Source organism: Strix uralensis, chromosome 3, assembly GCF_047716275.1.
Source record: "Strix uralensis isolate ZFMK-TIS-50842 chromosome 3, bStrUra1, whole genome shotgun sequence".
In the NCBI taxonomy this organism is placed as follows: domain Eukaryota; kingdom Metazoa; phylum Chordata; class Aves; order Strigiformes; family Strigidae; genus Strix; species Strix uralensis.
Window position 1 is genome coordinate 53,020,616 of NC_133974.1, and position 16,414 is coordinate 53,037,029.

The window sequence follows — 16,414 nt, forward strand, 5'->3', positions numbered from 1 at the left end:
AAGACCTTACAGAACTTCAAAACAGTACATCTATTCAGGTAAGTTGAAACTGTCACTGAAAATGTTTTGGTTTTGTGTACTTTAAACAGGAAAATACACAAAGATGAAATATCGAGGGTATAACTCAGCACAGCAGAACAGCAGCACAGCAGAACAGCAGAGTAAATAAGCCCATGTTGCTGCATATAGACTGTTCTAGTACTTGAGCTAAATTGATTATCTCTTCCTATGCCGAATTTAGCTTATACCTATACAATGTTAAGAATCTGGCCTTAAAAAGAACAAACAAAATGGATTAATAGATCGTTCATTACCTGTAGACATCTGCCTTGTTATCAAACCAATCAGACAGAACTCGGAAAGTAAATAAAGGAAAACGTTGATGAAGAACATGAAAGCCCACGTTTTCAAAAGTGTAATTCATTAGATTCACCTAGAAAAACACAGCGGACATGTTAATATGCATGATGTCTTTGATAGTCAGAGAAATCTCTACTTTTTAAAAACTGTAACAACTAAATTTATTAACTTTTTATTAGTATTCATTGTTAAAAAGGAAAACATTTTTACTTAGAAGTTCCTAACTATTTACAAGTCAGAAAGTATACCCCTCGTTAATTGAAAAGAATATGTGGAATTAAGTAGATCACAAAGATCAGGTCTGAATTTGGTCAGAAGAAGATTTGTAAAGACTGAAGCATTTGAGATTAAATGTAAGGTCATAAACAGCAAAGCAATGAGTAAGTCTGACAGCTTAAAATAAGTTCAAATATTTAATTTAGTAAAAGCACAATTGCTCAAACAGGTAAGTTGTTCTCAAACCCACGAAGAAGTGAAAAGGAATATCATTAAGAAACATTACTGAAAGATATGGGCTTCAGTATTTTACGTTTTAGCGATATGCAAAATCCATTCTCACAAAGTGGCAGACTGCTCTATTTGAAAAGGTGCATGAATAAGTTACATAAGTTACATGAAATTTTCAACAAAGTCTACAATAATTAAAAAACCCAAGTCAAATACATTAACCTTTTAAAAACTTTACCTCATTTCTCATCATTCTCCAAATATTTAAGATAATTCGCCCAACAATATTTATTTCACTCATTGTATCTGATCCATATTCATCCAGCTCAGCTGCAAATCTGTTCTCTTTCTTTTCATCTAAAGACATTAAAAGAGCATATGTTTAGCCAAGTTATAAGACAGTCAAGACCAGATCAAGTTATCCCTCTTCCAATTTGAGCTCTCTAGAAAAATAAGAATTCATAAACACTGTTACTGATTGCACAAGATTATTTACCAGTCTTTCAGACAATCTCTAAATAAAACTCCCCCAGGTTTTTCTGCTCTTGCACATCCCTCTGAAGATAACTCTTACTTAGGTTTCATTGAAATGGTGTCCATGGCAATATATTCTCCATAGCGAGTATACTGGTTAAGCAATGCTGAACATTACTTGAGAGCTAGCTGCATGCACATTAGTGCACAACATTAAAAAAAGTAATTTCTGCCCTAAAGAGTTTATAACTCAAGGCTTTACTTGTAAGGATCTTACACAGTCAAAACCAGGTCATGGGAGAGAAAACTCAAGCGCCTTTCATACAGTGAGAGCAAACCCACTGCAGTGGGAGCAGGCAGACGTGAGTTCTGGATAACACAAGCGGAAAGAGAAGGAAACAGGAAGGAACAAATGCAGAGGCAGAAGTAGCACTCTGAATCTTTCTGTAAGACAGCTGTGACTACAATACAGAAAAGATATCCTCTTCTGTCATCCTTGTTTTTTTCATGCTTTGAAATACTATAACACAAGAGAAGACAGTCTTTTTGGGATATGTTTCTTGAAACTGTCTTTTTTTTCAGTCAACCCAAGGCTACAGTTTTGGTATTCCTTCCTGAGTTTACATAGATGTTTTTTAAAATGTACAAGACAGGTTAAGATTCAACATGAAAACACTGTATTATTTGATATTCTAGTCTTGTTCCTTCTTACTAATTTAACAGAAGAGAAAGTACTTTGAAGCAATTTTCCTACAATTCTAAATCCATACCCAGTTTTCAACTGTTGGTTGTGTACTCTGCCACTATACTAATTTATCAGATATCCCTGTACAGTACCCTACTAATAAAAAGCAGAATATTTTGGACAGAGCATATAGAAGTGTGGATACACAATGCTTTGCAATAATGATCAGAACAGAACAATTAGTTCCTCAGACAGCCATGAAGCACATTTACCCTTGAAGACAGAAGTAAAAATTGCCTGAAATTCTGCAGAACTGCTGTGAAACGTAATACAGACTAACTTCAGATGCTGGTCTTTCAAACGTGTATCGTACCAATCAAAATATGGTTAGGAAAACCTATTTGTCATTTACTGACCTGACTGATAAATCCCAGAGCCTTGACAAAATTTAGCAGAACTTTCATACATTTTAAATGCATACCATCTTTTAAACCTTCTTATTGTTTCAGATTTTTAAGGAGGAAAAACAGCAATTACTCTTTTCATGTTTGGATGGAAAAAAAAGCCCCCAAACAGCAACATTTTTTCTTCTGCTTTTCTTCATTTCCACATGCTGAATCTCCAGCAAAAGTGAGGAACTTACATTCCCCCCTCCCCCCCCCCTTTTTTTTTTTCTTGGAAGCAGAAGCTATCAGTTAGTTCTACTTTCTGCAGTGTCATCCTACTTCTCTTTTGACTTGTTTAGGAGATTCCCTATGTTTCTTAAGTTCAGTTCGTGTCTTGCTGGTAAAGACAGGCAACGAGGTATACTACAGACTCTGCATGTGATGAACATCACAAAATTGTGAAAACCTGTTGTGTTCTACACTTGGTGTGGGGAATATATCACCAGAGTCACGTGAGCCTCTTTAGAAATTAAGTTGTTAAGAAGAACTGGACACTCTTCCTATCTCAAGTGCATGAGATGAAATAAAGAGAAGTCTCCTCTCATCTTCTGTTACCCACTCCCTAACTGTGAGCTGTGATGCAAAGGAGGAAACAGGAGGCCACAGTGCACACACAAAAAAATGCCACTACGCACAGGCACAGTACTCACTTCTCTTGTAGTGTGTCCTAATGACTTATGAATAGTTCACTTGTAAATGGCAGAGGCAGCACCAGACTCAGCCAATAAAGCAAAACCAGAGAGAAGTCCAGCTTTCTTTTTGTTAAGTTGAAATCACAGGAAAGGGAAGGAAAAGTACCTTCCATCTTTATTTCAATAGGAGGAAAGAGGAGCATACTGCTTGAAGGAGCACTTCCTGTTCTGAAAATACAGCATGTGAAGAAGGGAGGGAAATATGAAGCATAGGGGTTGGAAAAGCAAGAGGAACATAGATGGGGTCAAAACCATGGACAAGGAAGCCACAAAGCAACAGAGAACACACCACTTGTACGTTTATGGTCATGCATGCAAGCCCACATTTATGGCATGACATTTTTGGGAGGAGCTCATCAGTGTGAACATTTCCTTATCTTTCTCCTGTAGTTCAGTCAAAAAAATAATTACTTACCTTACAATAACACTAGTTGTTAGAAACTTTTAAAGTGTTTGGCATTCCACTTCTGGGTGTGCATCTACCACCTGGCACAAGAACTATGAACACCAGTGTACTGTACTATGAACACCAGTGCTGCGGAGATCATGCCTATGTCCTGCATGCCCACTCGAATTTTATGTCCAAAGATGTTAAAGACTACAACCCTGGTTTTCTTCACTAGAACTGAACCCATATTGTGTGGCACTTCATACTTGTAGGGAAGGCAGCCCAACTTTGAAATACAGAGGGACATCACCATTAAGAACCATACAGTTCCCAGAGAAGTAACTTTTCTTCTTTGAGGAACTCTTCATGTGTATCCCAATTCCAGTAACTTGAACAGCTTGTGTCATGAAGATGGGTACATGAAAGCTTTGCTGATGTAACTGTTGATTCTGCACCAACTACAGTGCAGACAAGGCTGTCCTGAAAGACAGGAGCTGTGACTCAGCCTTTGAGAACAAAAGCAGAGACACGTTAGTTACCTGTCCCAAACTGAAGAGGTTGTTTGGCCACATTTCTACAGTAGAGCAGTAAGACTTCGTGATTTTTGAAGGTTTAAAAAACCTTTGACTGCAACACTTACCATTCCTCTTACCAAAGACACTGCAAATCTTGACGTGTAAGGGGTCAAAAGTTTTTCTGAACATCCTTCAATACCTCTCAAGACTGTACCCAGAGGCATTATTATTGCAACCAGTGTATCATCTCAATTTGAGCCACCAGAGGAATTTAATAACAAGGTTCATGCAATCAGTTATTATTCCTGAAAAACAAATTTAAGACCTTTGTGTTGAAGAACGAAACTTGTGACCTTTGATGGCCAATTCATATTTAAACTGTCATGTGTTCCTGTTTTCATATATTAAGTATTTAAAAATTCACCAAGGTCCAGTTGCCAACAACTTTCAACTGAAATGCAAATTTGTTCTTATGTTTTCTTGTCCCTGGGAGGTCTCTATAACTCAGATCTTTTCTAAACAGGTGACAGGTATCAAAGCATTAGAAGATTTTGAAGGCATCAAAAGAGTGCACCAATATTCAAACCTCAAGGAAGGAGTGTGTGAATGTAGCTCTTCTAAAACACCATATTATCCTGGCTAGGCACACAGGATGCCAACATAAAAGATGCTATTGCTATGCTGGGTAAGCCCAAAGTATCATGTTCTATCAAGTACCCAAAAGCAGATCCTTCAAGAACAGGAGAAGCAGCTATTGATAATCTCTCTAGAACTCTCCCAGCTTCTAACCATTTGCAGCTTCCTGGGCCAGACATTATTTTCACATATATGATTGTTCCTGATGGACTTTTCTTCAAAAAATTTATCTCCTCTTAAAGCAGTGGTACTATCTTGTGGCACGGAACTCAACAGTTGAACAAGCAGGGGAGAAAAATCAACTCCTATTCTGTATGTGCCATTTGCAAGCTTCATTTGATGACTTCTGGTTCTTGCATTGGAAAAGATGGTGAACAACCAAACCATAGGCTTTTACCTTCTTTATCCAGTTATGACTCTTTTAGAATCCTAACTTACTAAATTACTAGACACGTTTGGATTACCCTTCTCATCTTTATCAGTTTTCCTATATCCATTTTGATTGGGGAAAGGTTATGAAGAAGCTAAAACCACAGTATCTGAGGTGCAAGCACACTACAGATTTCTACATTTACATTCATTGTTTTATATTTTCCTTGCTCTGTAATTCCTAACATTTCATTTGCTTCTTCAATCGTTACAGAGTAACAGGATTGAGTTCTGAATAGGACAATCACAGGAAAGCACTTCTTATTTCATGGTTATTTAGTATCTGTACAGATCTTTGGCAAGAGCCCGGACAAAAGCAGCTTTTTCAATTGTTTTGATTTTTAAATCATATCTCCCTCATCCACATCTTCTTGATGACTGCAAGGAGCTCCAACAAAATTTTGAGACAGTTTTTAATTTTACAATGTCACCTTGACTCTTCTCAGGTGCAACACATTTGTTCAGCTGTTCACCAACTGCATTCTTCAGAATGATAGCTTCTTTTGATTGGCCAAGTACAGACACTAGGCTTACCACGCTCCTGGATGACTTTCCCCAGGTTTTCAAGAAAAAATTCAAACCGGTCTTTTTCTGAATGTTGGGAGAAAAGCATCAGCACTTGGGCCAGTAAGATTTGCCCACAGTACAAGAACGGTTATCGAAAGTAAGAATTTATTACAGAGCTGCTGACAAGGACGAGTGCTGCTCAGGAACATCTTTACGTCCTCATATCCCAGCCACAGAAACCTCGAATAATGATTAAGGTAGGTACGCTGAATAACATATACATATGACATATACTGAAGCTAAGGAGAAGCAAAAGGTTTGTTAGCAGAAGCACCTCCAGGAACTGAAAACACACACAACTACTGAAAATGTGTCTAAATTCATGGATACAGGACACACCCAGAAGTGGAATACACAAGGAATTTAAAAATTCAGAAAACAATGAAAACCAGAATCTCATTGGCATTTCAAATTTACTTTTTTTTTTTTTTTTTTTTTTGCTGTGATTATACCTATAACAACACAACAGCAACAACAAAAGGAGAGGTCCATCTGAAGAAATACTCTGCATTTATTTTTTAATTTATTTGTAGGTTTCAACTTGTTTCTATTGGAACTGAACTGAAACCCTATACAATAACTTACCTGGCACACGAGAAATCATCTGGCATAAATCAACATTTAATGCAGCAGCCCTCTGTAAAAGATAACCCCAGGAATGCATCTGGACTTCATAGCCTAACAAAATGTCTGGGTCATATCTAGAGAGGTGGGGGAAAAAGGAAAATGAGCTTCACATTATTTAAGAAAATATTTTCCATGAACAGAGTATAAACAGGATTTTACTCTAATCATGTTGAGTTTAAAAAGAAGCAGCCACAATGATTTTCTATGAAAGCAGCATCTGGACTAGGAGAAAATATTTAAAACAGGCAATGTTTTATGATTTTCAATAACATTCAACTGAAAAATTTTTTAGAAGGAATATTTTCATTAGATTTTTTTTTTAAAGTGTACTTCTATTATATCAGTCTTGAATAATAAAGAACAAAATCTAGGTCTAATCAGGTTTTATTGATGAAATCAGGCTGTATTGGACATAAACTGAAACCTACCTACCAGCACAAGACAGACGTGCAATGAAATATAGTCCTGTCCTCAAACTTTGTTGTACTATTTTCCTTTATGAATTAGAATAGAATTTGCTATTAGGCTACTTGGCTGTTTGGCAAATAACAATGAGTCGTGCATAATGCAGTGTAGCTTATAATCAGAGGACACTTCTGGTCCTGAATGGTGACTCTTTATAGGGAAAGTTACAATTTGCAGTTGAGTGAGAGCTGTCAAAACAGAAACATGGGAGAAAAGCAACCATATCTACTAGTTCTATTTAAATACCTCTTCCTTTAAGATAACCTTTTTGTAAGATACACTAGAAAAACTCATTTTATGTTTTATCTCATGCCAGGTGGAAAATTTGACTGGCTCAGATATGACAAAAAGACAAAAATGACAAAAAGAGAAGTCAGACTTGTCTTCTGACACAGTTACTGCCCATCTTCCAATCAGGCTCAGAGAAGAGTTCACTAGGCAGGACAAACAAAGTGGCTTCAAAGTCAAAGCCTGGAGGAGCCTGTATCACCTACCTTTTGAGTAGGCATTATTAAAACCAGAAGTCATGATCTGGTCACTTGCTGAAGAACCCAGTAACTTACTTTGACTGGGAAGAAAGATACTGGCCAATGTAACATCAACTATCTGTTATTTTTACAATAAAACAAGAAAGGAAGCTTCACTGAGAAGAACAGCTGTTCCTTTCAACACAGCTCAGTCAAGGGGTTTTGAGTTCCAGCAGGCACCATTCAATACAACTGAATGACAAAATGGCAGCTGACAGGAGGTAGAAGACTGGACGACAGGCCGAGGGTCCTGCACCACAGTCTCTGCCCAACCCCCCAACAGGATGCAGGCTTGTAGACCTCAGTTTATGGGAGAAGTAGACAGCAGCCTTGGCTTACGAACACGATCTTGGTACTTTTTGCATCCTTAAACGCATCAAAAAATGCCAACATTTCCTGACTGTTGGATATAGGAGAATACCCTTTCCCTGAATCCTAAGTTAAAGTTGTATCACAGACATTACAAATGAAGCTTCAGACTTTATCATGAAAGTGCCTTCCTTGCTTGTGTGTCCCAGCCAAAGGCAGATGACAATTCACTTTGAAGTAACTAACAACTCTTAGAATAGCTCCAGAAAAGAGCTTCTCCACATTTCTGCCATGGACACTAACTTTTTGTGAAAAATAACGGGGAAAGTATTTGAATCTTCTTACTCAGCATGGTTATCTCCTTATTACAATTTGGGCTTTTGCACCAGCCAGCAAAAGTTACAAAAATCCTTTTACCACCTACTTCTACCCATGAAGGAATAGTTTTGATACAATTTATGGCAAAAGCAGAAGATTCTAAAGTAAGTTTTTGATTTCTTGCATACTAGAGAAAGTAAAGGACTAGCTTTGCATTTTCAGGGTATTTTGCTATCTGCTGTTCAAGTCGAATGATTCTTTTTTTTTTGGAGATGGGAAATGATTATCAGGAGTGGCAGCAGTAAATTTACTAATTTTGGAAGCCTATTCTACCAGTGGTACAAACCCAAAGCTACTAGGAACAATTTATGGACAAATGAATGAAGCTAGCCTGCAGTTCCTTCCAGCAGCAGAATCAGTGTCAAAAAGCTATGACCGCTTGCTGCTCTGCACAACATACAATGATTGCCAGCTGAGATTCCAAAATTATGAATAGCTCCATCTAAGCTTTGAAATATAAAGGAATTATGTAATGGTTTATACCGTCATAGAAGAAATGTTAAAAAAATTAACATACTTTCACATTAATTCTTGCAGCTAAACTATCCTGGTACTAGAATATTTCAAAACACTACTGATTATTTGAAATTAAGGAAGTAGTCATTTACATTTATATTTGAAAACTGTTTTCAACTAATTAGAAATGGAAAATACTTGTAGATTTTATGCAGGGCAAGATGTTACGCAGATAGTTTCCATGATAGATGCAAACGTGAATGAGAAGCTTGTAAAGAACTGCTTATGTGGTACATAAAACAGTATTCATTATGACAGGGATTTGCTTGCTCTTTTAAACCTGTTCTGAACAGAAGCAAGTGTACTGTTTGGAAGCAGCAAGTTGCCGTAACTGTATTAGCAGCTACCACCTGCGATGAAGGACAGTTGCTTTGGGTTTTTCCTTGCCCAAGTAGTACACTACCTCCCTCACTTCCTACTTAACTGCAATTTAGTGGGCTATTACATTTCTACTGCAAATACCCCTATTTGTATTGCAACTATATACACAACATTTCATCAATTCTTGAGTTAACCTTACTATTCTCTTTTAAGCTAATGAATATAACAACCTCTGTAAACCATCTGCATATAATCTCAAGAACTGTTTCTGTAGTATCCTTCAGATGGGAAGATGTTTCAGAGGACAAGACATAAATCCACTTTAGTTTATGATGGTTTTGGATACATGCATTTTCTTATATAAATAAATCGTAACTAATGTAAGTATTACACATTTTAACACAATTTTATGTCAATTCACATGTAGATTGGAAAGCTTATCACCCAAAAGAGTTAAAAAAAATCAGTGTGGTGGTTTTGAAGTCAGTCTTGCTTGTACAGGCCATTAGGGATTGTCTGTAATGGCATGTTACTGAGTCATAGGGTATCACTTTACAGCGCATTTCTTACTCTGCTTTTCTTTCCCAAGTAGACACTGCACAAGCATTAAGGGGAGGGTCTCATTTCAACTGATTTTGGCATCTCAAGTTTTCTAAGCTGCTCTCTCTATTGTCATTGAAGAAAAAAGGCCTCTTTGGGTGAACTAATCCTTACAGTTTGGCCACCTCTTGCATAATGAGATCCTGTTCTTTCCATTTAACATACATGGTGATGAGGGTAGCTACTTAAGACACTGACAATGAAATACGGATGTCTAAGTTTCAGTCAGATGACTCTCATACAAAGCTATCTACATTGAAAAATCAAGGTAGAGTAGCTCGTAAATGGTGAATTCAAACTGTACTGTAAATTCCCTGTAAATATAGTCCCTTAGTTTCCCATATTTAAAAACTGGATCCAAGTTTTAAATATGCTTCTGAAAGCATGAAAAACAATAAACATGCTACCAGCAATTGAATTGCTAAGATACTGCAGTAAGTTACACATATGTGTATTTTGTATGTGTATCTGTATAGATTCATAACGTATATGCACAAAGGACTTTAATTAGTATTAACAAATTTAGGGATGTTAGGTATTTCCTTAACTTTACAATCAAAATAATTTTTGGTTAATTGTATCTCTGAACTATCTTTGAAGAAAAAAATAAGACTAAGTTCAAGGAGAACTCCTTTCTACTGAACAACACTTGGGACCCCAAACTCCTGCACTACAGTATGCATAAGGTCTATCTTATGCAACAGGTTTAACAGACCTATCAGATTTCTTGCACTTAACATGAGGTGCTGCTGTTTCTTGCTTCTTATTTCCTTGCTGATCAACTGTATCTCAATTTGTGCAGCAGAACTGCCCTCTCCTGCAGCCCAATTCCATGTGCCAGCTGTACCAATGGACCAGTGTGTCATTTGTTGAGACATCTTGTGGTATTCTCTTTGCTCTTAGAGAAGAAGAGATGCCTGGAGCTAAAAGATGACATTATTCCAAATGGGAAAACAAACAGGTAAACCCAAGGTTTAGCTGATGTGAGCTCAACTGAAGTCTGTCTGTCTCTCTCTTTCTCTCTCTCCCCTTTTCATGTGGTACCACAAAGACGACAGGCTGTGAGCTAAGGAGAGGGCAAATTTTATATTTTTCATCCTCCCTTCTCACAATTTTTACAGCATGCTATCCAGTTGGTCTTCATCATCAGTTTAAGCTGTTTTATTAAAAGAAATTGTAATGAGGCCAGTTCTTACACCTGCAAAAAACTAGTAAGTTGTAATACTGATATTTGAAAGCTGCTGGCTAAGACTAACATGACAGGAGTAAGAGGTGTGCCTGCCAACATAGTGCTCTTTTGTTAAAAGGATGGGCACTGATACTGCTTTGCATGCTGCTGCCAGTCTCTCTGCAAAGATGAAAAGCAGCATTTATACTGGCAGGATTTAAAGACGACAGCATTAGCATTCAACTCATACATGCTGCAGAGAGAAGAAATGTGATTATTTTCCTTTCTAGCTAAGTTGTATGTGCTGTTATGCCATCTTTTCCTCTTTCTCATTTGATAATTTCATGAATGAACACTAAAGCTCCCAGTTATGCCTTCCCTTCTATTATGTGTCTGGTCTTCCTGACTGCTACTTTTCTTCCAGCTAAAATTAAAAGAAAAAGGGGGAAAAAAAATTAGGCCAGACCTAATGATACAGACAAAAGCAGTAACTGTGCACAGCATCAGAATACTTGGTGACTCAAATACACAACTGAAATCTCTGAAAACATTTTTCCAGTTTGCTTTGGACAATAAAAATCCATAAAGTTGATACAGGACATTAAGTAAATGTTTCTAGAGGAAAACGCCACAGATGATGATACTGGCCTGGGAAAAGAAGGTTAGATAACACATTTCTATTGTAAAAGGAAAACGTTGCTACAGCATTTACAGAAGAACAAATATAATGCATCCAATAAAAAAATATTGATTAGCATCATACTTTACAAGAAAAGCATTATACAAAATATTTAAATATTAAGTATTAGCAACTAATTAATCTACAAATATTTTATTCCCAAAATCTTCAAGAAAAATCTTACAACTGTATACGCTGATTTTGTACTTTTATCAGAAACTACTTCCATGAGGTCAAAGAGCTGTGGGTGGCTGGCGAGTCTCAAGTAGCAGTGAATCTACTACTTTTTTCAAGCCTGTCCTGTTTCCACATCCTCTGCGTGTCACAGAGATGGGGACTGTGCATCCCTACATGAATTCCCCAAATTTTGCTCCTCTCATGCCTGCAGGACCAGCCCTTTTCTGCTATCTGGTAGTATATGCACTGACAGAAGAGTGGCACAATTTGCCTTAGAAGTGTAGGAGAGGCCCAGACATTTAATTTCTCTTTCATGGGAATCCACTGCTCCATCAGGCTTGGACATCTCTAGTTTTCCCGTGTTTTTTAAATGTCCAAGACAAACACTCTTGTAGTAGTCTCTTCCTCCTCCTCAAACAGCCAGCTTTCCTCCAATTTGTAGTGACTGGTTTATGGAGCTATGTGAATGTGTTTACTCTTTTTTCTGCCTTTGGGTTCAGACAGAGAGGTGGTTCTGTTTCACTTTTTCAAGCAGATTCTTCCAATTTTTCTCTCAACTCATTGAAGCTGATACCTTATGATACAGAGAGGGTCTATTCAAGAAGGCTGTTCAGGCAGCATGACAGAATCCTTTAGGACAGCAATATAGGTACAGGCTCCATTTCAAGAAAAAAAAATAAATCGATTTCCCCTGTGACCACTCCAAAGAGCCTACAACTTAGCTCTCTGTGCTTGTAGATCATCCACACTAGCTGCACAGGATGGGAAGGAGGTTTCTCAGCTGCTTTATGCCAGTATTGAGCTGAAGTCCTGTTTTTTTGTTTACAGCTAGAGGAGAGCTTACCAAAGTAGGGAAAATCAGAACTACGTAGGTGAAGCTTCCTCTCAAACTATAAAGACAGTTGTCAGGGTACAAGAACCACTTTAATTATGCTTTTCTTTGTTGCAAATTCATGTTGTTTATTCTTCCCTGTCTCCTCCAAACTCGCCTCTATGGCTCTGCCTTTCAAACTGCTTCTTCCTGCCTCTCAACCCTCAAGCAGCTCAGTATTTCAATACCTTTTAGAATTAAAGAGAATTCTCAAATTCGCTTTACAATGATGTGCTTTCTTTCAGCTGTCTCTACATAAGATTTTCGTATTCACGCTTGTAAGTGCTCCCATTTCACAGTTGAATCCCTCAGTAATAATCTAGAAATAAAGGTGCTTATTCTCCTCAATATTTGGACAAATCTGCTAGTTTTCAGCATAGATGAAATCACAGATTGCAATTCCAGAGAAACAACCAGGTCTTCTTCTGGTCTACAGACCTCAAGATGACTTATTTTCATTTGCCCACTGCCCTGAGTTAATCATAGACAACATCTACTAATTTCACAGAACAACATTTAACCTGGCATCTACTTTACAGATGTCTAGGTGAAAACACATGCTAATCTTACTGTGGTCATTCAGATCTAGCACACGCTGAACAACTTCACAGTGAAGATATAACTGAATCCAACTTCAGTTCATCAATTCCAGTGAACTTTCTAGAGTTTCTACCCATCTTCAGTGAACATGTAACAGAGTAACTTTACCTCTGCTATAAAAAGTTAGATTTGGGTAACACTCTTCAGTGACAAAAGGCTAGTGGTGCAGCCCCAGAACAAAACACCAGCAAGCATTAAAACCTCACTAATTTAGCACTCTTTGCTTCAGCATCTGTGTCCCTCAATATCAATCAGTGTGTTAAAAAGTATTTGCACAGATACTCTGGGTCATTTGTTTGAAGACAAAATGCTTGCAGATTTCTGATGGAGAAAGAGACTGCTGAGCTAAGAATATTGCAGGAAGTGATACATTTCCCAGAAATCACCTTTCCCTCAACTCTGTGCTGGGAACAGTAGTCAAGAATTCTCTACTGTGCTCTTCCAGAGTTTACATCTATTGACAAGAAGTGACAGAATCAACCATTTCTTATTTTCAATAACCAGAATAGAATAAAAACAAAAGGCCTAAACAGAGAAGTAGAAGGATGGAACTTGAAACAAAGAGTGTTCCACAATTTCACGTATAGGAAATAAGAGCAAGAATTAGGCCAACTACTAAGAGAATGACAGAAATGGGGACGAGAATTCTTCAACTGGACCACATAAGACAATTTCTCCCACACTTGAGGTACTCTCTGTTCAGTACACCAAGTTGATAAAGTCTGTTCCTGGTATTGACAATCAAGATTGAGTAGATATTCTGTCATTTATTGTGCCAGGAAGCTGGAATTTCACTCTTCCACCCTTCTCTCCAACAGCCAAAGAAGTCAAGAATACGAACCAAAAGCAAGCTGCAGTCATGCTGGGCATGCTATTTGGTCACAAGAACCTATTATGCTCTAGCCTGATGCATACATCACTATATAAGATACTGATATGGTCCTCTGCTGATAACTTAAGGTCAGTTTGAGTTTTGCTCCATGAACCCCAAGTGGTAATGCTTCTTAAACATGGCCTGATTGTTTTCTTTCTCTAACCTATGAGACCTACTATTAAGTGCACCTACCAGAACAACTACAGTACCTAGCTTGTGCTGGAAAAAACTAACACTAAAAACAGCAACAGAAGATTGTTTAAAAAATAATTCCTGATGCTTAAAGGTTTCATTAAAGCTGCTTGCTTGTTCATTTCCCATTGAGGAAGGTTTTCACAGTCTACTACTTTTTAACTGATCAGTTCTACCATACTTTTTCCTTCAGTTAAAGCTACTCTGGGGCCTAGACACTTGTTTTGTGCTTAAGAAACATAAAACATCTACTCCAGCAAATGTCATATTCTCTTCTGTCTAGGCTACAGAAAATAAAGGGGGAAAAGAGCAGCAAACCGTAGATGTGGTCCAAGTTTCAAAAACATTTGTTGAGAGTTCAGAAGAAGTCTGATTCCTTAGGTGATGTTGCATAGAGGGAAGGGTAGTAGGCTAAGATGACAACAGCAGTCTGCCTCTCCATTAATAGATCAAATCTTTCACCTTCCAGGAATACAAGTTAACTTGTAGAAGTTGTTGCGTCAAAAAGGCATGCTAGCAGTGTTGAAAGAGAAGATCTCTTAAGAAGAGATTTCTCAGTCAGCAACCTGGTGATTGGTATATTCCATCTTGAAGTACTACAAAAATTGCATGCTTTTTTTCATTCTGTAATGCCTTCAATATGTAGACTTCTTCTGTTCTTCAGCGATAAATATATATTCTAGCTGCTGAGTTCTCTTGCCTACACTCTTTATGTGTCACTTTTTAAAGTTCCACACAACTGGTGGAGAATTCTTCGTTTACTGGCAGCTTCTTGTTCACACTCATTTTCCTAAGTTTGATGGAGCACTAGATTTCCAAGAAAGAAAAATAAAATTATGTTCCTTACCTGAATTTTGTCTTCTCTGAACAGGGATCTGCTGCTCTGTCAGGACCCACCCTGTGTTGGTTGCATTCAGCAACTCTTTTTGTATTCTGGCTTCATGGGGTTGGTCAATGTCTTTCTCATCAGAGGTTTTCTGGTTGGAGAGAGAAAGAATTGCAAATGTACTCTGCCTAGTACACATTTTTCTCTTGTGCCTCTATTCCAGCAGGGTGACTCACAGTTTAAATCTGTTTATTTTTCCTTGCAATTTTACAGCTTTGCACCTCTGACAGTAGGGCCTGGAGAGACGTCTGCAGTTCCACCTACTCACCAGCCGAGAGGGCTACCAAACAGGCTTCCCAGCCGTGGTGGAGATGGGGAAAACCAGCAGTTTTCCAAGTCTGATGGAGCAGGGGATTTCCATTCAGAGAAGACAAAACTAATGAAGGAAACTGATTTTTCAGTATACGTTATTTTAATCTGTCCATAGCAGTTTCAGTACCGTGTAGATTTTTTCCTGTCTTGCCTCAGAGTCCCTAGAAAAATTCTTCCTATCTGAGGGGTTTCCTATAGCTCTCAGCACTGTTAATATCTACTATTCTGAGAGTTTCTGCGAGAGATGTGTAATGAATTCTGGGATTAACAGGAAAGGTTGCATGTTAAAGAAGAATACTTATATGGCTGATTAGTTTCAAGACTGTAACTCAGCTGCTTAAGAGGATCTGAATGTTCTTGCTGTCAGAGAAAAGGAAAAGCAAAAAGCCTTTTTATTCGAAAGACCACCATGCTTGTCCACTCTAGAAATAAGCCTTTGAGGGAAACAACAACAAAAATCAGTATTTGAGAGACTGGCAAGGGTTGAAGGAACTAAATCTGCTGTACCAAGCCTGAAAAATAAAAGCAGAACGTACAGATATGCTACCTTTTTACAATATTCACTACTTCCTGGAAAAGAGTTCTTTCATCAGTAGCGTAACTGACTTCTAGTCCTGTAACTCCAGATCTTGTGAGCAAGGGGGCTTGGTCTCTGCTCCCTAGAAAATAAAGTAAAAGAAATCATTACAATTTAGAAGGAATTCCATGACTTCAGTCAAGAATATTTCTTTAGAATAAAATGTACAACTGAAAAGAAGTATGGAATACAACCTATTTTTACTTTTAACACTATATTTTTATCACAATTAATTCCATGAATTTATTTTGTTCCTCTTAGGTGGAAAAGTTTTGTTTTTTCACTTTGTAAAATTCTACCATGAGTTGTAATCTTGCACAAATTCTCATATATAAATAAATTTGATTCAAGAGAAATTTCACCATTTGACATGTACAAGAGTACAGCTATTAGAAAATTATTTTTGAATAAGAAATATTAAAGGACCATATGATGACTAATACAGTGTTTTCATGCAAAGTATGTATTTTAATTGCTAGCTTAGAGTAGTGCTTTGCAAAATGCTTTGAAGAATGAAAATGCTACATGACATAGCATAGTTCTTTTCTCAGTGCACTTCTTAAAAAGCACTTCTAAGTTACTAATAGAAATGGAAAAACACGAGCAACTGCTCACTTAGTGCACAGTAATAGTGTCTATATTGATAATGTGTGAATAACAGCTAAATTCATATGCATGCAGGAACTCAGCATTTGC

General features: G+C 37.5%; 1 protein-coding gene across 4 annotated transcripts in view; it reads right to left on the reverse strand.

The window, feature by feature from the left end:
• REV3L (REV3 like, DNA directed polymerase zeta catalytic subunit) overlaps positions 1-16,414 on the reverse strand; it is a 129,307-nt gene that overhangs the window by 18,265 nt on the left and 94,628 nt on the right. For all 4 annotated transcript variants that reach the window (XM_074862302.1, XM_074862304.1, XM_074862305.1 and 1 more), the window contains 4 exons: positions 15,689-15,800; positions 6,225-6,340; positions 1,046-1,164; positions 315-433 (listed from right to left, as the gene is read on the reverse strand). In XM_074862302.1, coding sequence (XP_074718403.1) covers positions 315-433; positions 1,046-1,164; positions 6,225-6,340; positions 15,689-15,800 — 466 coding nt within the window. The remainder of the gene's footprint in view (positions 1-314; positions 434-1,045; positions 1,165-6,224; positions 6,341-15,688; positions 15,801-16,414) is intronic.